At 45.0% G+C, this 26,679-nt stretch overlaps 1 protein-coding gene across 1 annotated transcript in view; it reads right to left on the reverse strand.

Annotated features, from left to right (window-relative positions):
• PGM2 (phosphoglucomutase 2) overlaps window positions 1-21,125 on the reverse strand; it is a 35,320-nt gene extending 14,195 nt beyond the window's left edge. Inside the window, exons 1-7 of the mRNA XM_044224751.1 lie at window positions 20,998-21,125; window positions 15,768-15,935; window positions 11,092-11,198; window positions 6,406-6,490; window positions 4,056-4,139; window positions 3,740-3,933; window positions 381-570 (exon numbers count right to left, since the gene is read on the reverse strand). Coding sequence (XP_044080686.1) covers window positions 381-570; window positions 3,740-3,933; window positions 4,056-4,139; window positions 6,406-6,490; window positions 11,092-11,198; window positions 15,768-15,935; window positions 20,998-21,048 — 879 coding nt within the window. The 5' untranslated portion in view covers window positions 21,049-21,125. The remainder of the gene's footprint in view (window positions 1-380; window positions 571-3,739; window positions 3,934-4,055; window positions 4,140-6,405; window positions 6,491-11,091; window positions 11,199-15,767; window positions 15,936-20,997) is intronic.
• Between the last annotated feature and the right edge of the window lie 5,554 nt (window positions 21,126-26,679).

Genomic DNA, 26,679 nt, shown 5'->3' on the forward strand with positions numbered 1-26,679 from the left:
GTTGAAGCAACCATAACTTAAGTAGCATGACTTCATATTAGAAAAATGAAGGATGAAAAAAATGAAGGAATAAAAATCATTTGATGAATAGCCATTCTATTACTGTTCCCTTTTCACATTTAGCAAGCACAGTAAAGTCAATTTAAACTTAATTCAATTCATTTAAAATACGATGTTGATTTCACCTCTCGTATCCTGATGCTAACACATATATTTTGAAGCCTCTTGGAAGAAATGGGTGACTGATACATATAAATATTTCTCATGATGAACCTGGGTTTTTTGTTCAGCACAATGAAAACACATAAAAAGTTGTTTTACTGGATAGTAAGAATTTTGGATACAACAGGTCAGTTTTAGAACAAAAAAGATGACGTTACCAAGACACCTTTGCCCTCCTCAGGATTCGGGTATTTCACAGTTGGGAACTCAGGATCGGGATCTTTCTGTTCGGGAACAGCTTCAGGAGGAGCAAAGCCAAAAGCTTTGAAAGCCGACTGCACAAACTCATGACCCACGCCGTGGACAGAGGTGTGCACGAACTTGACCTTCGTCTCCCTGTTCACACTCCTAGGATTAAACACAGCACGGAAAAGGATAACATAGAGATAAAAGACGCAAACCTGGCTTGCAAAACTAGAAACTCTGCTATCAAGGAACCAGATTCCTAAGAAAGGAAGAAATCAGTGTATTAAGAAGGTACCAGATAGCCAACTGTCTTTCTTTTTTCTTTCTTTTTTTTTTTTTTTAAAGATTTTATTTATTTATTTGAGAGTGAGAAAGGGAGTGAGAGAGAGGGCATGAGAGGGGAGAAGGTCAGAGGGAGAAGCTGACTCCCATGGGGCTGGGAGCCCGACATGGGACTCGATCCCGGGACTCCAGGATCATGACCTGAGCCAAAGGCAGTGGCTTAGCCAACTGAGCCACCCAGGCGCCCGCCAATTGTCTTTCTAATTCCATTTAAAAAAAGAAGCAAAACTTACGGACCCTTTCCCAAATATACACCCTACCCCCAATACATTCAAGTTTTAAATTTCACTCTGTAGTTATTTTCAGTAAATCTGATTACTTTCAGAGTTTGATTCATGAGACAGCTTTTATACCTAGAGTGGGATTCAAGAAAGAACTTGGGGCTCAGGTTCCAGGACAGACTCACGGCTGTCTGCTGGTGCCAATGTCCCAGCTCCTAATGCCACTAGGTTCAAAATGCTTTTCAAAATGTCCCTTTTCACAAAATGGGAAGAAACATCTTATACACGGATGGATAAAAAATTTTTTTTTTCCTTTGTCAAGTAACCATCCTGTTTGTCAAATTATCCGGGGTCCAGATATTAAAATAAAATAACAATCAATATCCAAAGTTAAAGTTATAGAAAGCTAAAAATAAGGCTTATAAAAATTCCAGTGTTCTAATTGCTTGAATCTTAGGTTATTGTACTAACCTAACCCATCTCTTTTGAAAGTGAATAAATGCACAAGGTCTCCTCTTAAAAGAGGAAATAAAGTGCATCCGAAAAAATAAATATGCAAGACTAGTGAGAACAAATCTGGAAAAAATTGCTCAGATAGTAAAGTGAAGTATAAAGCTATCATAATTAGAACAGTTTAGAATTAGATTAAAAAGGCAATTAAAGGAACAAAATAGAGAGTAGAAGTTGATCGAGTTTGAAATGGGAAATATATATGAGAAGCAGGAATGGCTTTATGGTTAACATGCTCTGAAGACATACTCAGAAGGTAATTCCTAGAGTTCTGTCACTTATAAACTGTGTGACTGTTGGTTATTTACTCAACCTCTCTGTGTCACAATTTTCTCATCTATAAAATGATGATACACCAGAACCTACCCTTAGCATTACTGTGAGGATTGAAATGAGATTAAATTAATCAGTAAAGGGGCACCTGGGTGGCTCAGTGGGTTAAAGCCTCTGCCTCCGGCTCAGGTCATGATCTCAGGGTCCTGGGATTGAGTCCCGCATTGGGCTCTCTGCTCAGCAGGGAGACTACTTCCCCCTCTCTCTCTGACTACTGTTCTGCCTACTTGTGATTTCTCTCTCTGTCCAAAAAAAAAAAACAACTTTATAAAAAAAATTAATCAGTGAAAGTAAAGGCCTGTAGAAACTATATAAACACTCAATCCAAGTGGGGAATTAGTTGATAAAGTGATATTTCCAATTAATCAACAAAGATAGATTCTTTAATTTAATGTGTTGGTGTAACAGCAAAACCTAAAAAAAAAAATAAAAACCAATCTGCTTTGCTATTTCATGTCTCACACAGAATTAAAAAATCACTAATGACTGAAAAGATTTAAAAACATTATAAAATGTAAATATGCAAGCCCTAGAAATAAGCAAGAGGTAAAAATAATCTTGGTATAAAGAAAGTCTGAGTACAACTCTTAGAACTTAGAACTCATAAATTAGAAGACTGATAGACATTATCCATTTTTTGAGTTCATCAAAAAGTTTCAATGAAAAAGTCCAAAGTTAACAACAACAGAAGGGAAAACAACATTTGAAATAAATGAAGATCGGTTTTCTCTACAAGCAAAGAGGTTTCACAAATGCAAAAAAAAATGAATAAATATATAGAAAAATATAGGTGAAATAAACAGGAAAAAATAATTGATTCATACTTAAAGAATCCAAATAAAGTAAGATATTGCTTTCATCTAGCAAAATAAGAAATTTGATAATCCTCAGCACGGGTAAGATATATGGATCACATACTGTTCTGATACACTCGAGATATTACGTCATTGAGCTCGATACAGATACAGTTGGGACTCTGCTGGTGGGAGCGTCAACAGGTAGAACGTGTTTGGAGAGTGATTTATTACTCATGGCCAACTCCGTCGATGCCCGTGCAATGTTGCTACAGGACCTGCCGCTTACGACAGCCTGCACGCACGCCCACACTAGCATCAAGGCATTGAGCGCGTTGTCACCGGTGCTCCCTAGAGGAGTGAGCCAGTCAAAATCCTTGTCTCCATGACATCCAATCAGAGGGACAGAGGGAAGGCGCACTCATGTGTTCCGTTTGGGGTGTACACCGTTGACAGAATGGTCCCCCACATTCAAAAATGAGGAGATTTCGCACAGAAAATGTAGGTTTCTCATTTCTGTCAGGGAGAACAAATCCGGCATCTGGAGACTCCTGACCTCCATTTGCACATGGTAACACCTGGCAAGGAGGGCCGCTCCCTCCAGAGGCAATGGAGGTCCACACTCTACCCTGCAGCCTCCGTTCCCAGTGGTCCCACAGAAACAGTATTAGAGACAGCCGAGAAACTGTGCCTCTTTAAAATCAGTGGTCTCTTCCTGGGGGGTCAGTCAGGGGTGGTGGGGCTCCAAGCATGTCACAGCAGGACAACACTGTTCCTCGGCTCGACAGCTTCTTCCCTCACTGCATGTCCTAAGTCTGCGGGTTACACACAGGGGTTACACACAGGGGTGTCCATGACAATGGAAGAGTCAGGACCAGTAGGGGTGAGCACAGAAGGGAGCCATGACAACTGAACTGGAGGGGAAAAGGGCAGTTGTAAGACAGTGGCTCACAAAGCCCAAATTATGAATCACCTGTCCTTACAAGAAAAAACTGCTGACCCTTGGACCTACACCCTCTAAAATCAGATGCAGCCACAGTATATGTACCCATCGAGAAAAAAACTGAATGAAAACATTTGACTAAATCACCTTATTTGAGCTCATAGGAGGTGAGTTTACAATCCACTTACCTGTGAAAACAGTATTTTTTAAGGTCTTCAAAGTAGCTCTTGTTGATGGAAGCACTCGGATCATGAAGCAGTGGACTGCCGTTAATTAAAGAATCGTCCCAAGCTTGAGGCCACGGCTCCAGATTTTCTTCAATAGCTTGAGAAATCGCCTTGTCATGAGGAGAGGTAATCTGAGCTCCGTTGTCCCAGTAGACCTGGAGAAGGCAGGCACGTATCCAGATGGCTTAGGTTCGTGGAAATACAGCCTCCGTACCTGCACCATAAAGGAACGGGATGCAGACAGAGGACACGGGTACGGAGAGAAAAAGCAGAATACCTTGTACCCGTTATCCTGCTTTGGGTTGTGGGAGGCAGTTATCATGATTCCAGCACAAAGTTTCAAATGCAACACCGTGTAGGGCTGTAAAGGCAAGAAACAACACTTGTAAGTGAAAAATCAGAGATCCTCAGCCTGGGTCTTGAAAACTGTTTGTATCAACTTGTTGTCTTTTATTTTTTTAAAGATCTTATTTATTTATTTGACAGTTAGAGATCACAAGTAGGCAGAGGAAGGCAGAGAGAAAGTAGGAAGCAGGCTCCCTGCTGAGGAGAGAGCCTGATGTGGGGCTCGATCCCAGGACCCTGGGATCAGGACCTGAGCTGAAAGCAGAGGCTTTAGCCCACTGAGCCACCCTGGGGCCCCTCTCTCTTAATACACATAATAGAAAAACATCGTAAGAAGGTGTCATTCGGTATGTTTGTGCCACACCCGGACAATCCTTACTATGATGGCTCAAAATTGAGGGACATGCACCCTACCCCAAGAAGACAGCTGAGTATTTTCCTAGGTGCCTTCTTCTCATTCTGTCTTCCACTTGGTAGAACCAGAAATTTGTTCAAACAAAAAGAAGTTCTAATCCTTCATCTCACATTCTTTTCAGCCCTCTGCTCAGGGAAGAAGCTTATGGATTCTGTTTCTTCCCTCCAGCTGTTTTCTCTTCTTTCCCATTTGCTTTTAGGGAATAGGGCAGGGTAATGTTGAAGAAATGGAGTGCTCCTATGGCCTGCCCATTCATTGCCCGCTCCAAGGTTGGAAATCCCTTTTTTGTATTTCTACTCGGCTCCCATCTCTGTGAGACTTTAGTTCCCCAGACAGGGAGAGGGGCGAGGCTCTCCTCCCTTGGGCTCCCTGGGTGGCTCAGTAGGTTAAGCCTCTGCCTTTGGCTCAGGTCATGATCTCAGGGTCCTGGGATCAAGTCCCGCATCAGGCTTTCTGCTCAGCAGGGAGACTGCTTCCACCCCTCCCCTGCCTGCCTGCCTCTCTTCCTACTTGTGATCTCTGTCAAATAAATAAATAAAATATTTTTTTAAAAAAAGATTTTTTGGGCTGCAGGTAAGATTTACTACACACAGACAGCCCGAGATTCTAACCATCAGCCCCCCTTCAGCCTCCCACCAAGATCTCTGTGGTCATTTGTCCCTTTAGGGGTTATTTTATATCCCCCAAGCAAAGAAAAGGGGAGAACCACGCCACAGCATGGAAAAATATTCAGGAGATACTCTTATAATTAATGTCTGATAGAAAAATAATAGCAGTTAACACTGACATTGTACAGAAGAGCAAGGATGCTAGAACACATGGCAGTTTTTCCATCGAACAATGAAATCCAAGCTACATCTGGCTGTGCCATTGTGTGTCTACTGGGTTATTTACAGCCCGGAAGGTGCGGCATCTACCTGTCCATGCACTCGAGCCAGTGGAGCTGGCTTCTCTATTTATTCACCTCTTGTCCACCCGATGTAAGAAACTGCATTCCACTCACAATTTTGGCTTAATTTCTAAAAAAATGTACATTCGCAGCACCTGGCCCCGTTTTTAAAAAGTTCCATCTACTTAAAAAGAACAGTTGTCATAGTCCTTATTGTCCTTTTCTTTGAGTTCTGCTCTGTTAAGGATTTGATATAAAAAAAAAAAACTTCCTAAAATGTGCCAAGCAGGCTTCATGTCGTGGTCCCGAACAGTATTTAGAACAAAACGTGTGTAGCAAAAGCTGGTTAATCAACTTGTCAAAAACATTCAGGGGGAGACACGGTTTGAGGTGAATTCAGATTTCTACCCAAGGAGTTTCCTGCCTGTGCCAGTGAGAAAAAGAAACACAAACCAAATGAAAACACAGACAGCAAACAAAAGATATTTTTCTAGTTAAAATACCCTTTGAATGCTAAGAAGGAAAATTGCACTTAGAAAAAAATAAACTCGGGGCGCCTGGGTGGCTCAGTGGGTTAAGCCTCTGCCTTTGGCTCAGGTCATGATCCCAGGGTCCTGGGATCGAGCCCTGCATCGGGCCCTCTGCTCAGCGAGGGGCCTGCTTCCTCCTCTCTCTCTGCCTGCCTCTCTGCCTACTTGTGATCTTTCTCTCTGTCCAATAAATAAATAAAAATCTTAAAAATAAATAAATAAATAAATAAATAAATAGACTCAGATGCATTAGGGGTCGAACACCTGAGAAATATTATTAGGATGTGGGAAGAACATACCCAGAGAGGTGAGAGAATGCCTGATAAATGCCAAGGGGCTCTCCTGTCAAATAAATACCCAAATCCCAATAGCTTACAGACCACAGAACACAGCCACGTCCCATCCCTGATCCCGTGAGGGAAAATTAGAAAAAGAAAGGGTTACTTACCACAAAGGGGGTTGGGGTTATACCAGAAAAGAGGTACACAGGAATTCCTTGAGTGATAAATGTGGTTGCAGCAAGTCGGGCAAATCTGGAAATGCAGCGTGACGGGGGGAGAAAGGAGAGGAGCGTGTCAGGATCATGGGTGCTGGTGAAGAAGGAAATGAGTGCTCGACCCCTTCTTCAGGTCATTCATTATATTTCCATTGGCACAGAACACTGACCTTGGAGCAATCTCAGGAGTCATCTCGTTCCATCCCTTTGTTTTACAGAGATGGGACTAAAGCCAAGAAAAGCCAGGTGAGCTGCCTCATGTCAAACAAGTCCCACAGCAGCTGGCCGAGGGCCTCACCCAAGTTTTTCCGTTCCATCTCGGGGGTTCTCAGCCAAGGGCAATTCTGCCCCTCTTATGGGACATCTGAAATGCCCGAGATGTTTTTGACTATCACTGGGGATTGCTAGAACAGGCTAGAGGCGGGGGACGCCACCAAACACCTTACAATGCACACAGCAGGCCCCAACAAAGACTCACCCAGCCCAGTAGGATATCCCATGTCAACAGGGCAGAGGCTGAGAAACCCTCATCTAAAGTTCTCACAATCCAATAGAAGCCACACAGACTAGCATCTGATTAGACGTCGTCTCGTGAAATATAAGGCATATTGGCATATGTAGGAGAGTGTGAATGTGATACATACATCGGGCAGAGACACATCTTGGCTTCATTCAGCCCTTTAAAACAAGACTTACATCTCTGACATTGATGTTTTTCTCACCTTCCATAGGGCTAGCTTAGAGCAGGACACAGAACGGGGCATCAAATCTTTCTTCAGCCTTGGGGTAGACTATTTTATCACAAAAGCTGAGCAGTTGACTTCCATTGAACCACATACCATTATAGGAGTAAATAAACAGATATGTATTCCTTCTCTTCCCAATTTTTTTTTTTTTTAAGATTTTATCCATTGACGAGAGAGACCCAGCAAGAGGGAACACAAGCAGAGAGAGTGGGAGAGGGAGAAGCAGGCTCCACGCTGAACACGGAGCCCAAAGTGGGGCTTGATCCTAGGATTCTGGGATCATGACCCAAGCCAAAAGCAGATGCTTAACGACTGAGCCACTCGGGAACCCCTCTTCCCAAATATTTCTTGAGCACCAGCTTTAGCCAACACTATTCTGGAAGCTGGCTGGGCACAAAGAGATCTCTGTGTTTTCACAACATGAGCATTAAAATTCCTAGGATTCACAGTAATAAAAACAAGATTTTGACAGTGGGGGAAAATAAAAGACTCTATGAAGGGAAACTCACAAAAATAACAAAATTTAGCAAAGACAATTTTAATAAAAATCTGAAGTAAGTCTAAACTGTAGTCATCAGAACTGAAGTAACTTCAAACAGATGTCACTTTCCCCCTCATGGAATGTTTTTCTTGTGTTCTGGGTGACTTAAAGGTGTTTTTTTTTTTTTTTTTTTTTCTTAAAGATTTTATTTATTTGACAGACAGGGATCACAAGTAGGCAGAGAGGCAGAGAGAGAGAGAGAGGAGGAAGCAGGCTCCCCGCTGAGCAGAGAGCCCAATGCAGGCCTCAATCCCAGGACCCTGAGATCATGATCTGAACCAAAGGCAGAGGCTTAACCCACTGAGCCACCCAGGTGCCCTAAAGGCGCTTTCTTAAAAGAAGCAAGGGAGTCGCTCGGCGCACACATTATATATACCAACTAAGTAACAGATCTGCACAGGAAAGATTCAATGTGTTCTCTGTGTATGCTTGATGGTTACTGTTTATGTGTTTATGTTTCCCCACCAGATATTTAAAATTGGGAGATGAAAGGACTAATAAACAATTCCTTACATAAAGTTCTGCACCTGCAGTCATTTCTGCCTCTTTAACGAGAGTCCATTTACTCACCATAATGTTTGACCATGTACTGGTTCGGTACTTATGCGACTATCTCTGAATGTCTTGCATGTTGTGGGGGGAGAAGAGAGCGACCCTGGGCTCCACTCCACCCCATCAAACCCGGAGACTTGAGCCATAAACTCACAGAGTGGTCACTTTCTGGAAATGCTATGGCTCTAAGGCCAGAGCGAGAAATATCCATACCTTAATCACCAACATGAACACATCCGAAGGATGTGTCAACCAGAAGCTGAGAATCAGCCCCCAAAGAAGCAATTTCAGAAGCTCCACAGGTACAGTTGGCCATGTACGTGCATGGCACATGCTCTGGCTGGAGGCAGTGACCCGGCCCCCGGAGACAGAAAAGCATGCTTATGACCTAATTCTTTTCTTTTCTTTCTTTCTTTTTTTTTTGTTTAAGATTTTTAAAAAGATTGTTCAAAGATTTTTTTTAAGTTTTAAAGATTTTTTAAGAAGGTTATTTAAAGGGGCGCCTGGGTGGCTCAGTGGGTTAAGGCCTCTGCCTTCGGCTCAGGTCATGGTCCCAGGGTCCTGGGATCGAGCCCCATGTCAGGCTCTATGCTCTGCAGGGAGCCTGCTTCCTCCTCTCTCTCTCTGCCTGCCTCTCTGCCTACTTGTGATCTTTGTCTGTCAAATAAATAAAATCTTAAAAAAAAAAAAAAGAAGGTAATTTAAAGATTTTTAAAGATTATTTATGTGACAAAGAGAGACAGAGCACAAGCAGGGGGAACAGCAGAGGGAGAGGGAGAAGCAGATTCCCCATTGAACAGGGAGTGCCATGCGGGGAACTCGATCTCAGCACCCTGGGATCATGACCTGAGCTGAAGGCAGGTGCTTAACCAACTGAGCCACCCCCAGGGGCCCCAAATATGACCTAATTCTAACTGTAGACTCACTAACTAAAAACTGATGAACTAATATTCTGGCTTATACTATGCCTCTCTCTTAAAAATGTAGAGCTACGGCTTCTCTCTTGCTGTACTGACATAAACCATATTTTTGAGTCTGCAACTTAGGAACAAAAATCTTATGGGGGCGCCTGGAAGGCTGGGTTGGCTGAGCATCCAACTCTTGATTTCGGCTCAGGTCATGATCCCAGAGTCCTGAGATGAAGTCCCATCTGGGACTTGTCACTCAGCACAGAGTCTGCTTGAGGTTCTCTCTCTCCCTCTCTGTCCTTCTCCTCCATCTTGTGTTTTCTCTATAACTAAGTAAAGAAAATATTTAAAAAAGAAAAAAGGGCAAAAATCTTATGTCATTCCCAGTTTAGTCTAGCAGCTAACAGTATCTAATCTTATGCCCTGGCCATAGTCCCTCAGAGGTGCACATTTGTTCCTATCAATGCTCCTCTCTTAGATTAGAGGCTCTTCAGGGGCAAAGATTAGGACTCTGTGAAATTGGGGCACCTGGGTGGCTCAGTCAGTTGGGCATCTGCTTCGTCTTGGGTCATGACCCCAGGGTCCTGGGATCGAGTCCTGCATCCGGCTCCCTGCTCAGCGGGGAGCCTGCTTCTCCCTCTGGCCCTGATGCTCCTCACTGCCCACGCTCTGTTTCTCTTACTCATACTCATACTGTAATTTAAAAAACAATCTTAAAAAAAAAAAGACTCTATGAACTCCTTCTGTGCTGTAAAGGTAATGAGACCTTTCGTTAATATTAAATATTTGTACGTTCTTCCACTCTAAGAAACTACTAATACATACACTCTGGAGTGACACAAAGATTCATCATAATAGGGGAAGCGTTCAAGTGGAAAAGAGGGTCATGTAACATCATTAAGAGCAGGGGGTGGCAACCTATGGCTCATCTGTCAATAATTTTATTGAAACATCACCATGCCCATTCAGTATGCATTAGCTATGGTTGTGCTTCTTGTGCTCGGGGCCAGAACTGAGTAGTTGTGACAGACTATATGGCCCATATTGTGTAAAATGTTTAACTCTTTACCCTTTAGAAATAAAGTTAGCTGACCACTGCTGTCAGCTTCTTTATGCTGAAATTGTGACTCCTTCTCTCTCTTCATGACATCAAAGCACAGAGATAAAAGTACACACTTTATCAGCCGTTGTGAGAATTGAATAAGCAAATAGCTAAGGGCCTTGTTCATATCCAGCACTCAAGCAATTGCTCCAATTACTATTTATAGCATCTTCATCATCGGCTTCGGCATCTGCATCATCATCTGCTGGTGGCTACGTGAGAGTCCCAATGGTTTGAGAATGATACAAGAATGAAACTGAAAACAGGTGCTCACGAAATGGGAAGGAGCTCAAGGGGTATAATGAATAGTGGGGGAAGAAAAAAATATGGGGGCGTCTGGGTGGCTCAGTTGTTAGGCATCTGACTTTGGCTCAGGTCACGATCCCAGGGTACTGGGACTGAGCCCCACATCGGGCTCCCTGCTCTGCGGGGAGCCTGCTTCTCACTCTCCTACTCCCTCTGCTGTGTTCCCTCTCTTGCTGTCTCTCTCTGTCAAATAAATAAATAAAATCTTAAAAAAAAAAAAAGGCAAATGGAAGAAGGGAGAGGGAGAAATAATGCTGCCTCTTTAAAAATATGTCTCTCCTTTAGAGAGACCTTAAATTCTCTTTTGTCTGAATAATTTCATTCTTTTAACCCATACGTAAAACCAGAATTCATAAAAGTTGCAACAGAATGTACTCATCATTCTCACAGGGAAGCAAGGGGGCTGACAAATATACGTGAGGTGATTAAAGATAAAACCACACAATACCTACAAAAAATGGTTTCTTATATATCTTTCCATACCTTTTGCTGTTGCCTCCACTCGGTGGGTGAGCTCGAGCATCAAAGCTGATCACAACACCTCTTTGCTTCAGGTCGCTGAACTGCTTTTCTAGGTATCTGCAAAACCCCTAAAAAATATCCCATGGATAATTAAACAAACTGAACAATAAGAAAATAGCAGCTTTATTTATTGTCTCCCTGTATGTCTGAGACACTGTGCTAGACACTTAGCATCTGTTCTCAGTAACCCCCAGATAAACTTTGTCAAGGAATCCCATTGTACAGACGGGAAAGCTAAGGTTCAGAGGCGCTTGCTTGCCCAGACACAGAGGCTCTTCAGGGGCAGAGCCTGCATATCTACCTGGGTCCAGTTAGAGGTGGTAGAGGCAGGGGTTAAAAGCACACAAAACCTATGCGCTCCTACTCCCCTCTGCCACCTTCGAGAACAAATGACAAATCCCTTAACTGCCTGATGCCTCGCTTTCCTATTCTGTAAAACAGGAAAACAATAGTACCCACCTCAAAGGGCTGTTTCTAGGATTAAATTAATTAAAACCCGAGTGCTGGCATCCGACACCCAGCAAGCACTATCTGTTTGCTGTTACGAGCATTATTTTTATCACTTTCCTTCAAGGTCTACATTCCTCCCTTCACACGAGTTCTAAGATGTCTGAGGAAAAGGTGCTTCAGACATTTCTCCCTGCTCCGTAACACAGTAGGTGAAGGAAACGTGGTATGTTTTATAAGTTTTTGACGATTATCGGATCTAAACCTGTTCTACTTGTGATCTTGTTGACCAGCAGGCCGAGGTCTTTTCAGTCCCGTCACACGGCTCAGCCAATGACACATCTACAAATTGTGTGAATTTTGGGTGATTCCCACCTGCTGATGGAACACACAATTCCTGAATCTCAGTGGGCGCCGTAAATCACATCAATTGGAAATTTGGAAGATTAGAGAAACACTGAATCCTGAATTTGATAGGTTCATCTCATGGGACAAAATAGGTTTTTATTACGGAACAAAAGGAAGGCGGGTTGACTGAGTAATAATATTACTTATTTCACTTTGACTGAAGAAAGTCTTTTTTTTTTTGGTCCCACCCTTAAAGGGACATTTTTTAAAAAAGTAAATATAACTCTTTGTGTTTGGGAGGGGGGAAGATACTTTACAGCTTTGTGGCCAGAGAAGTGCCAATGGAGAATACCTTTCATTTTTCTTAGACAAAAATATTGCTTTGGGCAGCCCTTCTGAGGTTGAGCGATAAGAAGGGCATGTGTGCATTGGTTCTATGGGTTTTCCAGAAGGTACCCAGATGACTCTAAGGCTTACACCAGTGACAACACCCTCTCCCCCAGCTCCCATCGATCCCCGTGCTTGGCTTCAGTGTTCGAGGGCACAAAAAGCACCCAGTCTTAGCCCAGAATCCTCACACCACCAAGTCACTCTAAAAAACTCTGGGGCCAGCTGGGACTGAGGGCCTGAGAAAATGGCTAAGAGAAGAGGGGATGTTTATTCTAGAGAAAAAACTCAGTATGTGCTGAGGGAGGTTTACGGAATTGAAATGTGATTACAGGAGACATGAAATGAACTTTGTACAGCTTCAAAAGCTCAAACCATGACCAATATGTGAAAGCTAAAGACAGATTTAAGCTAAAGACAAAACCATTCTTTTTTTTTTTTTGTCTTTTTGTTTAGAGCAGGAGGGAGGGGTAGAGGGAGACAGAGAATCTTAAGCAGGTTCCACGCCCAGCGCAGAGCCCAATAGGAGGCTTGATCTCACCACCCTAAGATCATGACCTGAGCAGAAATTAAGAGTCGGCTGCTTAACCGACTGAGCCACCCAGGCACCCCAAAACCATTCTTTAATGAGTACAACCCAGAGACAGAATGATTATTTCAGAAGACGGTGAGTGCTCTCCATCATCAACATGAGATGGCCTGGTGAAGTAGCCTTTGACGAAATTAGAACTGCTATCGTGAGGCCAGTAACACAGAAATTTCCCTCCAGTCTCTACCCCGTTTCCCACGGGGACATTTATGACTCACATATACCTGCTTCTTAAATCCAAGCAGATAAATTTTGGGGCATCGTTGGGGGAAGAGTTCCCACTGGAGGCCAGCAGCAGGAGCGCCTGGACCATAGAGAAAGTCAGCACATTCTGCCCGGTGACGCCACCCCAGGCTGGGGATGGAAGCCTGGCTGGTCTGTCCTGGGAGCCTCTTTTGCTGATTATTAACCACTCCTAAGACTTCAAAAATTGTCCTAACTCGTAGCATCCTTGTTGCCTACTGTAAACATTCAGTGTAGGCTGTATAACCACTTCAAAGTGGTGGGGACTCAAGAGGAAATTATCACAAGGAATGGCTGGTTGCATCAGCTGACCTTTCAAGGATCTACTCATTTTAGTTTTGTGGGATTCTTACCTATCACAAGGTCTACTCCCGGAAGAGGCCAACTCCCCTAGGGGAAAAGATGTATGAGGTAGGGCGTAAGAGCTTTCTGTGGATCAATTTCACCATACCTACAAATGAGATGTAGGTGAATACAGAAGAAAAGGCTCTGGGTTCATCTGGAATCCCTTAGAATTCCCAACAATGATGCCTAACAGGGGATGGAACCAACTGGTCTTTCCAAAGAGAGCCACGTGCATATATCCCATCCCCTGTGCTCCTCTAATGGGACAGTGACATTCCTCCATTGAGAGGTGGGTGTCTATGTGCTCTCTCCTTGAACAGGAACAACCTTCTTGGGTCACTGCTACCTAAGAGAATATGACGGAAGTGAGTTTGTATGACTTTCAAGGCTAGGTCCTAAAAGAAAGGTCAACACAGCTGCCACCTGTATACACTCTCTGTGGGTGCTCTCCCTGGCTGCTCTCCGAGCCACGTTGTAGGAAGGCTCCAGCCCCAGCTAAGATCTCAGCCAAAAGTCAGCAGGAAGTGCAAACTTGAGTGTGAATGAGCTTTCAGTGATTCTAGCCTCTAAGCTGGCTCCAGTGATGCGAAGCCCTGAAGAGGTGAGCCGTCTTCACCGACCTCCACCTAAAGATTTGTGAGCAAAATAAATGTGGCTGTTTAAAACCACTGTGCTTGGGTGATGTGTTATACAGTCCTAGTACCTAGAGCAGAGGGTGACCTTAGCCAGGGGCACAATTCCATGCTAGCCATAAACTGGAACAGGATTCCCAGGCTCACTCCACTCTGAGCCTTCCCTCCAAAAAGATCTCAGGGAGCCCTAGTGCTGAACAGGACTTCGGAGCCAGCGTTTCCATGGCAACCCCATACCCTTATGCAAGACTTCCTTATTAGGGTTTCACTAGCACATGCCCAGGTCTGCCTTTGATGCTGGGAGCTACATGTAAGGTACACATAATCATCGTTAGTCAACTCTTCTGGATTCTTCTCCCCTCCGAATTAAAGTCGCCTTCATCTTTTAACAAGTCTAAGTAGGAAGAAACAGAATAATCGAGTCTTTAATTCCTTCGTAAACAAAACTCTAGCTACTCCGTGGCAGAAAGATTTCATCTGTATTCCTAAAAGTTGGGTGTACACTCTTGACTGTAAAATTGACAAATGAAGGAAAAGGAACTCAGCAATAATTTCCACCTATACTATCAATTCACATGAAACAGAATCAGCTTCTGGTTATTCTGGCAGCGAGAAAAGCTTCTCAGTGTGTGCATCGGTATCACCATTGCAAAGTACAAGACCATAAAAGTCTCCAGCTTAGCTGGTGGATTTGCACTGGAATGCAAGTTCCACGAGGGAATCTGTCTGTTTAAGTCATTGTTGTATCTTCAAAGCCTGGCACTTCTGGTAGACATTCTATAAATCTCTGTAGAAAGAAAGAAAGGGAGGGAGAGAGGGAGAGAAGGAAAAGAGGGGGGGAGGGAGGAAGAAAAAAAGGAAGAAAGAGAAGCAGGTTGTATGAATTTTGAAACACGTACCTTATAACCAACTGCACGAGCCTTATTGTACTGAGTAAATGTATGACTCCCTGGGTCTCGGCAAACCCACAAGACCTGGCCATAATTAAAATTATATAGGTCCCTCGAATACAAAAGGAGCCCAGGGTTGTATTAATTAGACAAGGAGGCCATTAGACTGTGGAGGCTTTAATGTCTTGGTAGCCTATAGAAGCAAATCCAAACCCGAGCCTGTAAAGACCTGAAGGTTAAATTAAAACCTAAGGAGAGCCAATTACAAACAGCCAGAGGGACTTACCTGAAAAAGGCAACCACAAGAGCTATAGCCAATCTATTAATTTCCTTACTCCGCTTCTGCTTCTTCTCTGGAAGTCCCCCCCCCCCCGCCCCACTCCTGCCAGTGGGGGGGCTCCTAAGCTTGATACTGCCCAAGACTCAAATGGGTTTTTGCTCAAATAAATACTTAAAATTGTCAACACGCCTCAGCTTATCTGTTACAGCTGGGAACATGTTAAGAATAACCAAGAAATAAGGGCGCCTGGGTGGATCACTAGGTTAAAGCCTCTGCCTTCGGCTCCGGTCATGATCTCAGGGTCCTGGGATAGAGCCCCATGTCGGCTTCTCTGCTCAGCAGGGGGCCCGCTTCCCTTCTTCTCTCTCTCTTCCTGCCTCTCTGCCTACTTGTTATCTCTGTCTGTCAAATAAATAAATTTTTAAAAAATATTAAAAAAAAAAAAAGAATAACCAAGAAATAGAAAAATGTGGTACCTGTGTAGTCTGGATGATGGTCAAGTCATTCATACGAGCAATTCCCGTTCCCATAGCTGCTCGAAGGCCGGCTGTCCCAAACTCCATTCGGGCCCCAAAACATTTCTGTAGTTCTTCTTTATTTCCATCCTTAATTAGTTGTTTTGCTGACTCCAAAGTTAAAGGATTCTGCGAAACAGAAACGTGTACAACAGATACAGCCAACTGAAAAACAGAATTAAATATCTGAAATATTTTTTAAAGACCCACAATAATTTAACCTATAGGGGGAAAATGTATATATTTGAAAAGTCCTATACCTATGGCTTTCCAGTTTTCTGATGACATTAAAAGTTGAAATATGAGGGAAGGTTTTTGTGGGTGTGTGTGTATTGAAGTATAGTGACACAAAATGTTACATTAGTTTCAGGGGATTCAATTTTTTAATTATAATCTGTGACACTGTGATACAGTATGAAATACAGATTTCTTTTTTGTCCCTGGCTCCTGGAATAGAGCTTCTCACCGAAACCGGAGGAATTTGCAGAGTGGCGGAGTAAGAACACCTTCTCTTATTCATAATTAACCCCTTTCAGCCAAACCTGAGTTTATGCCCAGGGAGTGACCTGGTTGCCAGAGAAACCAACTAGTAACTAGAGGGGTGGAGGCTGGGTTCCCCCACCAGTGGTCAATGACTAGATCCCACTCAGGGTAACAGAACGTCCCCCCAAACCCTCAACCCCTAGGGTCAGAGACCTTCAGAGCTGGTGAACACTTGGGGCGCTGGCAGAGCAGGGAAGCTCTGGACCCCTGCCCATACACCTTGCCTTACGCAGCTCTTTCATCTGGTTGTTCCTGAGCTGTATCCTGTATAAGAAAGCTGGTAATCCTAAGTAAAATGCTTCCCTGAGCTCGGTGAGCCATTCTAGCAAATTCTTAAACCTGAGAAGTGTGGGGGCGCCTGGGTGGCTCAGTGGGTTAAAGCCTCTGCCTTCAGCTCAGGTCATGATCCCAGGGTCCTGGGATCGAGCCCTGCATTGGGCTCTCTGCTTAGCAGGGAGCCTGCTTCCTTTTCTCTTTCTCTCTGCCTACTTGTAATCTCTTCCTGTCAAATAAATAAATAAAGTCTTAAAAAAAAAAAAAAACAGAAAAAAAAAAAAAACCAACCCTGAGACGTGTGGGTCATGGGTACCCCTGATGTATCGCTGGCTGGTCAGACGTACAGATGACAACCTGGGGCTTTTGACGGGCATCTGAGGCGGGGGGTAGTTTTGTGGGACTGAGCCCCGAAGCTGAGGGCAGTGTCTGTGTTCAGTCTGCTCGGCTGAGTGTCAGAACTGAGGGAAACTGCAGGATGTCGGTCAGTATCCATAGAGAGCTGGAAAATAAGTCGGTGTGGGAACCCGTACATTTGGTGTCAGAAGTGTCGTGACTAGAAGGAAGTCGTTTTCTCCTTTATAATGCGTTATTTTCTTTCCCACCATGGCAAGTGCTTTTGGAGAAATGGAATGAACACATAGGTTTGGGGATGGAATGCCTGCCATGCCATCACCTGTCAACTAGATGCTCTTGGGAAGACCAATTTAGCTTCTTGAATTCTCAGTTTCCTCATCCGTAAAATGGGAACAGTCTAGAAGCTCCTTTACAAGCTGGTTCGGAGGTGGTTTGCATTAAATTAATGCAAAACCTCTTACTCTGTCTGGAACTTAGTTGTACTCAAACGTTCATTTTCTTCCCTAGTATCTTCAAATTTTCCCACAGAGTTATGAGATTATATACTTTAAATCAAAATCTTACGACGGTAGTATCTTCTAATTTGTACAATCCTTTCACAGACCTGGTCAAATTGAAGCTTGCAATGGCCGCAAGAAGCGGACAAATAACGGACACTCCAATTTACAGAGGAGAAGCCTCAGAGTTTAAGTGACTTTCTCTATTACATTAGTTGTTTCAAATAGACACTCATGAATCTCTTAAGTTCATTTTACATTGCCCAGTTTTCTTTGTTCAAGAGTCGCAGAAAATATTAGGAATGGAGGAAAAATGACAATCACATTAATTCCACATCAGACTTTTAAATGAAAAGTTCGGAGGAACCAGCAAGTAAACACTTTATCTCACAGTCATCATCCAACACCGAACATGCAGCCAAGATATACCACGTAATTAAACTTTGAAATGCTATTGCAATAAAACCTAGGCTTTCTGGAAGCAAGCCCATATTTCCAGATTGTTCCACCTTGGGGTCGGGTAAAACCCCCCCACCTTTCGGGTTAAAAGCAATAGCCACTAATCACAGAGCACAATCTGACCAATCAGACTGTCAGGTCCCCTCAATGAAGGGTTTGGATCTGGAACACAGAAGAGATTTAATAAATATTTGTTGAGTGAAAGAGGAAACACAGACTTCACGGTCACACCCAATATCTGGTGAGTCCCCTGTACACAGGGTAGATGTGGAAGATGCCAGTTGGCCTTTGGTAGCCATTAAAGACCCAATCGCCTGAGAGAAACCAAAGGAGACAGAGACAGAACTGCACAGTCAGGAGGGCGGAGTAGATTAGCATCAGCCATGAGAGCAACCAAAGCTGACAGCAGAGACACCACAAGGGGTGGGGTGGGGCTGGGGGGGATGAAGGTGTAGTGGGAACCCAGAGGGCACCTGCCTGTGGCCCTGGGGGAAATCAGACCAGACCGCTCCAGTGCTTTTGGTTGGGGGGATGCTCCCCACTTGGCATCTGTCTTGAACCAAGGAAGAAAGGAAAGAGCAACAGGAGTGGTAGAAATTTAAAAAATAAGAAGGAGGGGTGCCTGGGTGCCTCAGTCGGTTGAGCGTCTGACTTGATTTCCACTTAGGTCACGATCTCGGGGTCCTGGGATCAGGCCCGCAACAGGCTCTGTGTTCAGTGCAGAATCTGCTTGGGATTCTCTCTCTCCCTCTCCCGCTGGCCCTCCCCCTGCTTGTGATCTCTCTCTAGCTCTCTAAAATAAATAAATAAAATCTTAAAAAACAAATAGAGAAAAAGGATAATATCCCTTTGTCTCTACCCAGGGAGGTACTCTCTCTCCATATACAGATACAACACTTTGTGGAAATTAGGTTTTTATTTCTTCAAAGAGAAAGCCTCATTGAAAAACGCATTATCAATTATGATTTTTAAAAGGATTCTAGGGGCCACTAGATGGTTTAGTCAGTTTAGTGTGTGACTCTTGATTTCAGCTCAGGTCATGATCTCAGGGATATGAGGTTGAGCCCCACCTTGGGCTCCGCGCTGGGTGTGAAGGCTGGTTAAGATTCTCTTTCTCCCTCTGTTTCTCCCTTCCTCTTAAAAAAAAAAAATTCTACCCACCTCAAGTTACTAAGTTACCAGAAATGGTTTCCTTCCCTAAAGAATTACAAGGCCCTCCTTCCAGGAAAAGAAAAACCACCCAGGGACTTGTCAATAGCATCCTGTGTGGGGTGTGTCCTCACTTCTTGCTCAGGAGCCAGAGGTGGAGAGGAAGACCTGGCCCCTATGACAGTTTGCAATTTCCCTTCCTTCACTCCGCAAGTATGAGTTGTGCACCAGGCCAGGCCCTAATAACCATGGAAGTTAATGAGGAAGTGGACAGGGACAGCTATTTAACTTGTCTGGGCCCAGGGCAAAAGGCAAATGTGGGACTCCTTGTTTAACAAGTTTCAAGAATTTCAAAACAGGACAGCAGAGGATTAAACCAAGTGCTGGGCCCTCCTGAACAGGGGCTATGCCACCAAAGGCATCCTGCCTTTGAAGTCAACCCTGGGGCCAGACATTAACAAATACACCCACAAACAAGGCTTTGTTTTGTTTTGTTTTCATTTTTTTGACCAATCTAGACATAGTATTAGGGAGACATAATTTACCACTGGTTGCCCGGGAAGGCCTATCTACCTAAAACACCTTGAAGTTCAGACCCAAAACAGGAGGAACAGCATGAGAAACAAGTTCAGCAGAGGAGCCAAGGAACACTCTGGGAAAACAAACTACATGCCCCAGAGAGCAAGCAGGAGAGTTAGACAAGAGAAGGGGCGCTTTCTGAAGTGGGGTCCCTAATTCTCTCTCTTTGTTCTAGCACCTAAGAATAAACAGGGGAAAAGCTAGCAGTGCTGTCTATCTTTCCAGCAAAGTCAGAGAGGGGAAGAAGATGCTGGAAGCCAGGCGTGCCCCATCAGGAGGACCCACGTTCACAACGGACTACCTGGGAGAGGTGGATGGGAAAACTGTTCTGCAAAGTTCCCAGGAGCAAAAGGCAAAGGATGGACGAAAGGATTGTGCCTCTGGGGATGCACCGCGGGCTGCGGAAGGATGGCTGAGGCAGCAGTCTGAGTGACATCAACGCGCGCACGCCCTAGTTGGACATGACCTCTGGGACCGGCCAAGTCCAGACAGCTCCAGCTTGCTCTCCCATTCCTCCACCGGCACCCCAGACGGCCAGATGGCTCCATTTGTCCCGGGACAACTTTCCCCGGGGAAACTTCGGATCTGCCACAAGCAGTCCAAATGCAAGGAGGCCTGGCCACCCCTGATTCCTCCTCCTCTGTCTTCCCGAGTTTGATGAGAAAAACAACTTGGATTTTCTGAGTTGCTGCCAAGCCCTTTTACAACCTTATAACCCTGCTCACACCCAGAGGGATCCCCGCCCTCAGTTTTCGCTTTGCTTTTCCCGGAGCACCTTTTAAATAACCACATAAGAGTTCAGCGGGGAGAAAAGTTAGCGACCGGCCCCCAACCACCCTACACAGGGTGCTTACCACCCTGCTCTCTCTGCGACTCCCCGGTGACCGGGGACGGCGGGCTGACCTCGCCCCGGCTCTGCACCCACTCCCGGTGACCTCGCCCTGGCTCTGCACCTACTCCCCACTGCTGGATCCGCATTCAGCTGTGACTCTACTTCCTCTGTGTGGATGCACTGAAACTGCGCCTAGCATCAACCTGCCCGGGTGGGCTCCGCTTCCCCGAAGCGGGAGTCCGGCTGCTGAGGGAGCGAGCTGTGGCCTTCCGGGGCGGCTCGCGTTTCCCCATCCAGCAGCTCGGTATCTGCATGTTGGTAAATTCGGTACCGCAGCTCGGGTCTTCCTCGGGGTCGTGCGCCCGGCGGGTGCGAGCGGCAGGATGGAAGGAAGCGCAGGCGCCCGCGCTCTCCGCGGGAAAGGCAGCGGGGCGCCTGCGGGGTGCGGAGGGTCCCACGGCTCCCCCGGACTCTCCCTCCCCCTCCCCCTGGCGCCCCTCACCTTGTCCCATCGCAGCCACCGCGCTGTCTCCTGGTCCAACCGGGTGTCCATGCCGGGCGCTCCCCGAGCCGCGGTTGCCGCCGCTGCCTTCCCCGCACTGCCGGTAGCCAAGCTGGGGAGGCCGCGGGACTGCCCTTCCGGCCGGCCACAGCGAGGTGGAGGCGGGGCTTGGAGAGTTGGGGGCGTGGCGGAGGCCGGCGGAGGCGGGGCGGAGACGGCAGAAGGCGGGGCGGGGAGGACCCGCCGCTGGAAGGCAGCGTCCGGGAGGAAAGTGACGAGCTCCGCCTCCTTGCAATTTACCGGAGCGCCTCTAGGGGGTACAGAGGGCTGGGTCAGTGGGGGGGGGAGGAGAAGGGAGAGGGGTGCTGGAGCAGTAGAGGGGGCAGGAGGCCGGCCAGGGTAGTGGAGGTGGGGAACCTGTGGCTGAGAAGGTCTTTATCATCGTCTCTGAAAGGTCCTGAGGTCACCTCCATCCACACAACAGCGATTCACCGAGTTCCTACTGAGTGCCAGGCACCTCGTCAGTGCTGGGGCCAAGGATGAGTAAACCCAGGTAGGAGCCTAAAAATTATGTGGAAATTCTGAGGGTCACGAATAACAGGAAAATTTCCCAAAAGGGGGGGGGGGCAGGATTAATATAAAGAGACGGTGGAATGGAATGGAGAGCCTGGAAACAAAATTACAGGTGTATGGACAGCTTATTTCAGAGAGGGCACGGTAGAGCAGGCTGAAAGGACTTTTGTTTTTCAATTAATGGTGATGGTTCAGCTGGTATCCAGGTGGCGAGAAGGGAAAAGAAGCTTGAGCCCCCGCCTCATATCACATACAATAAGCGTTCTAGGTCAGTTGTAGATCTAAGTGTGAAAGGTAGAGTGAAAATTCTAGAAACTAAGATAGGAGTACATTTTCATGACTTTGGGATCACTAAACCAACAAAGATTAATGCAGTGAGCCTAAAAAGGTGTGTGCAAGAACATTCCTAGCAGCATTATCTGTGAGAGCCCCAAGGGGAAAACTTTATGTTCGTCAACAATACAATGGCTAATACCATGGTATGATCATAAAATGATGTAAATGAATTATGGTATATTTATATAGCAGTGAAAATGAACAGTTGTTATATATATCATGGATAAATCTTGTAAACATTAAGCTGAGTGAAAGAAACCAGACCTTCCTTCCTGCCCTTCCCCCCAATATTGGACCATTCCAGATAAATGGCATTCTACCATAGGTAAAACTATAGGGAAAGAAAACAAATCAGTGGGTCCCAAGACCTGGGGATGGGGAGAGGGATTGATTACAAAGGATTCAAGGGAATTTGGGGGGTAAGGAAACTGTTCTGTATCTTGATTGAAGTATGACAAATAAAACTCTGTGTTTAAGAAAAATCCTAGAACTGCATACTCAGAAAGATAAATTTCACTTACATAAATTCACAGTATATATCTCTACGTCTAAGTCTTAAGATTTAAAACTTTAAAGATTTTATTTATATATTTGACAAAGAGAGAGCACAAGCAGGGGAAGCGGCAGTCAGAGGGAGAGGGAGAAGCAGACTCCCCACTGGGAAGAGGGTCTTGATGTCTTGATGGAATGGTGGGACAAGAAGCTGGATCCCAGGACCCTGAGATCATGACCTGAGCTGAAGGCAGATGCTTAACCAACTGAGCCACCCAGATACCCCAAGATTTAAAACTTTAAAAAGGATGTAAGACTAATTTCTTGATGTCAGGAGATTCTTACTTTGGGAAGGAGAACAGTGCCTTCTGGGATGCTGGGACTGTTTTATTGTCCGGTATAGTGGGTGCTTAAGTGGGCTCATTTTGTAATAATCCACTGGGCTGCCCTTATGAATTATTTATTTTCTATATGTTCTATTTCAATTTTAAAAAGAGAACAGGGGCTCCTGAGAAGCTCAATTGGTTGAGTCTGACTCTTAATTTTGGCTCAGGTCATGATCTCAGGATCAGGAGCTCCAGCCCTGAGGAGGGCTCACCCTCTGTGGGGAGTCTGCTTGGGATTCTCCCTCTCCCTCTGCTCCTCTTTTCCTTGCATGTGCGCTCTCTCTCTCTCTCAATAAATAAATAAATCTATCTTTAAAAAAAAAAGGGAGAGAGAGAACAACTTATACCCAGGATTTGTTGTATCTGTTTATACAGGTAGATTGATCCTATAATGGCACCAGATATAATTACAGACTGATAAAAACATTAGGAGGGAAGCAAGGAGATTCCAGGAGGGGAATCTCATTCATTAGGTGGCTGTCCTAGTCTGGGAAGCTTCCCTTCACACTCAAATTTTATGTGGAGACATGAGGGAAGGACACAGTTAATGGCGGAGGAGACAGCCTGGAAAACCCTTTCCAGATCGACAGACTCCTCCGAGTGTGGTCCCTCTCCTGAACCAAAAGGCGGGAGAGACTGGAGCACAGTCAAGAAGAAGTGAAGAAGGATGAGGAGGCTCAGTCTGCCATCTGTTAGGCTGTGTGGCAGCCAAACCCACTTGGAGCTGTCTTGTTCTGTCAACCGGACAGACCAACTTTCTTTGCAGTCATGCCAGGACAGAAACTGCAGGACCCAGAAAGTCAGAGACCAGGCGGGTATTACTTGCCCTTTGTGTCCCTCTCACACGCCAGAACTCTCCAGACTGCTCTGTGTGGCTTCAGCTTCTGCCAGGGATGGGGAGGTAGTGGGGTCCTGGACCTCAGGTCTTATCACTTCCTCCATGATGGGAATGACTGCAGGTGAGTCTCTGCTGCGGTTCAGAAGGTTTGGGGGCGGGGCAGTCAGGGGATACATTGACACTTTTCATTATTTTCCTCACCACGGAATTATGGGTCCATTGTATCATTCAGTCAGTACCATTTTAACCTCTCTTTGGGACATCCAGGACGCAGATTTCTCAATATTCAACATTCAAGGAGAGAAAGCAATAGGATTTTTAAACTGAGAGGACCTTTTAACAAGGAAGTTGCCAAATTATAAGTAAATTCTCCTCCCTTCCCCTGCAAAGGGCACCAGGATCTGGGGTATGGTGCTGGAAACAAGGAACAAAGGTCTCATGGCAATGGTCTTATGGCAATGCTCCCATCTGCTTCCCTTGTGAAGTCAAAAACAGTCTAAGGTTTCATCCGGGGATCTCTCTGTGCGAGGAATTTTCCCAAGGTCTCCTATAACTAAGATGCCTGCCCTGGGAGTCTCTCTGGTTCTGGAATGATCTAGAAGCAGCTGATTCTGACACAGGACCCCAGATCACAGCTCATGTCTGTGGAAGCCTGTGTAGAATAATGGGAGCAGGAAGGGTTCTTTGGGAACAGACCTCTGTGTGTGTGTAAGATTTTATCTATTTATTTGAGAGAAGAGACAGAGAGAAAGAGAGAGAGAGAGAGCAAGAGAAAGCACTAGTTGGTAGGAGAGGGAGAAGCAGACTCCCCACTAAGCAGGGAGCCCCAAGCGGGGCTAGATCCCAAGATCCTGGGATCATGAACTGAGCCAAAGGCAGATGCTTAACCAAATGAGCCACCTGGGTGCTCCTGGACCTCCTTGTTTAGCAGAGGAGCAAACAGGGACACAAAATCTAAGAGTCCTTCTCCAAGACACACAGCTGGTCAACAATAGAGCCAGGCTTCTCATGCCTGGTCTCCAGACTTTCTAATCCGATGCTCAGTCTCCTGTTCTCTCAACCCATTTCTAGGCCTGTCCAGAGAAGGAAGTTTCATGAACTCTGGTAGCCTGTTTCCATGTGATAGCAGCCAGCTGTGGCTAAAAAACAAATATTAACCATCTCTGGCACTGATAATGTTGGGTGATGCTTAAAATAATTCCATTTGTTTGTGCGTGCTTCCCTGCTGCCTGAGGACTGTTTCACACATGGATGTCCCATTTTCCTTGGAAGCCTTCCCAACTTCCCCAAACACCTTGTCAGCATTTCTATCAGTTCCTTTGTATCCAGCCCAGGAATAGTTATTCTAAAACTTTTTATTTTGGGAAGTTCTAAATATTTAATAAAATCGATCCCCATGGAACTATCACCCAGGCTAACAGTGATCATCCTTGGCCGGGCTTGTTCCGTCTGTCCACTTCTCCCTCCTGTAATGCTTCGAAGAAGATTCTAGACATCATATCATTCATCTATAAATATTTTAGCACGTATCTCTAAAAGGTAAGGACACACTCAAAATAACCTCAAAACCATTATCTCGCCCCAACTTTTTAAAGTTAAAAATTTCTTCATATCATTAAGTGTCCACTCAGTGCTCAAATTTTCAAATATCTAGTAAGAGTCTTCATTTTTTGTTCATTTGTTTGTTCACAGTTTGCTTGAACCAGGAGCCAGAGTATCTTACCATTGGTTGGTAAGTCTTTTATATCTCTCTTAATCTGTAGGTTCTGCCTCAGTTTCCTTGCAATTTATTTGTCGAAGAAACCAGGTTATCTGTTGTGTAAGGTTTCCTACAATCTGGCTTTTGGTGACTGAAGTTTCTGGCACGTTCCTCTGTCTGCTGTATTTCCTGTAAATTCATTTCATTATAATCGGCTCTTCAGGATCTCTCCCTTGCTTGACTGTGTGAGCTCCTTGGGGTGTTTTGTTTATTGTGGCCTACCAAGAGCCTATCACTCTAAGTGCCCAATAAATGGGTAAAGGAACAAATGAAGTCAGGATGCTGTGTGTTCTTTCCTGATTAGGAAAAGGGAAGGCACCAAGTCAGGACTTGATCTTAGTTCTACCCTTTGTTCTAGACAAGCCTCTTAGCCTCTCTTGGCCTCTGTTCCTCCTTTCTAAAATGAAGCAATAATAGCATCCACCTCCGTGGGGTGACTTGGGTCTTAAATGAGGAAATATGTGTAAAATGCTTGGCGTAGTGCCCTGCCTAGGGTCAGCACTCCATAAATGTTAGCTATTGTTCTGAAAACACTGCTCACTTGAAATTCTGTGTTAGTCACAATAGGCTAGGTCAAGCTGAAGTAAGAAATTAATCCTGAAATCTCAGGACTTAGTGAAACAAAGATCTTTTTTTCTTTCATTGCTCTTGTTACATGTCAAGGGCAAGTCGGTGGCCAGTATACTCCACACAGTCACTCAGGGATCAGGAGGCTTTCATCTTGTTCTTCCACTCGCATCTCATTATCCAAACCCATCATAGGTACCCACTTAAATCCAAGAGTGTTGGGAAGCGTAGACCACTCATGTGCGGGGAAGGAGAAGAGAAGTGGATAGGAATGAGCCTTCACAGTCACTTCCATAGACTCGGTCTTGTCTGTGATTCACTGTTAGGATGATTGCACATCTCACTGGGTCTGGTACATTTCCCACAGGCGAGGAGTGGTAATCTAAGAATTCTTAGATACCACTCAGTTGAAATTTAGAACAAATCACTTGACAAAACCATCTATTTTCCTCTACGCAATAGAGTGATGCTTTGCGATAGAGATCAGATCGTGACCCTCTCCTGTTTTCAATCCTTCCATGGCTTCATAATGTACTTATAAAATATACCTTTCACCATGAACTTCAAAGTTCTACGGAATCTGTCCCTTGCCCTGATTTCCTGCCACAGGTTTCACTGACTACAGTTAACAGCCATGCTGTTCACTGGGCTGATCCTTGACCATGTCAAGCAGAGGCTGGTCTGAAGCCTGTATCTGTATTGTTCTCCCCCAGATATCCTGATGGCAATGC

This window comes from Neovison vison, chromosome 11 (assembly GCF_020171115.1).
Source record: "Neovison vison isolate M4711 chromosome 11, ASM_NN_V1, whole genome shotgun sequence".
In the NCBI taxonomy this organism is placed as follows: Eukaryota; Metazoa; Chordata; class Mammalia; order Carnivora; family Mustelidae; genus Neogale; species Neogale vison.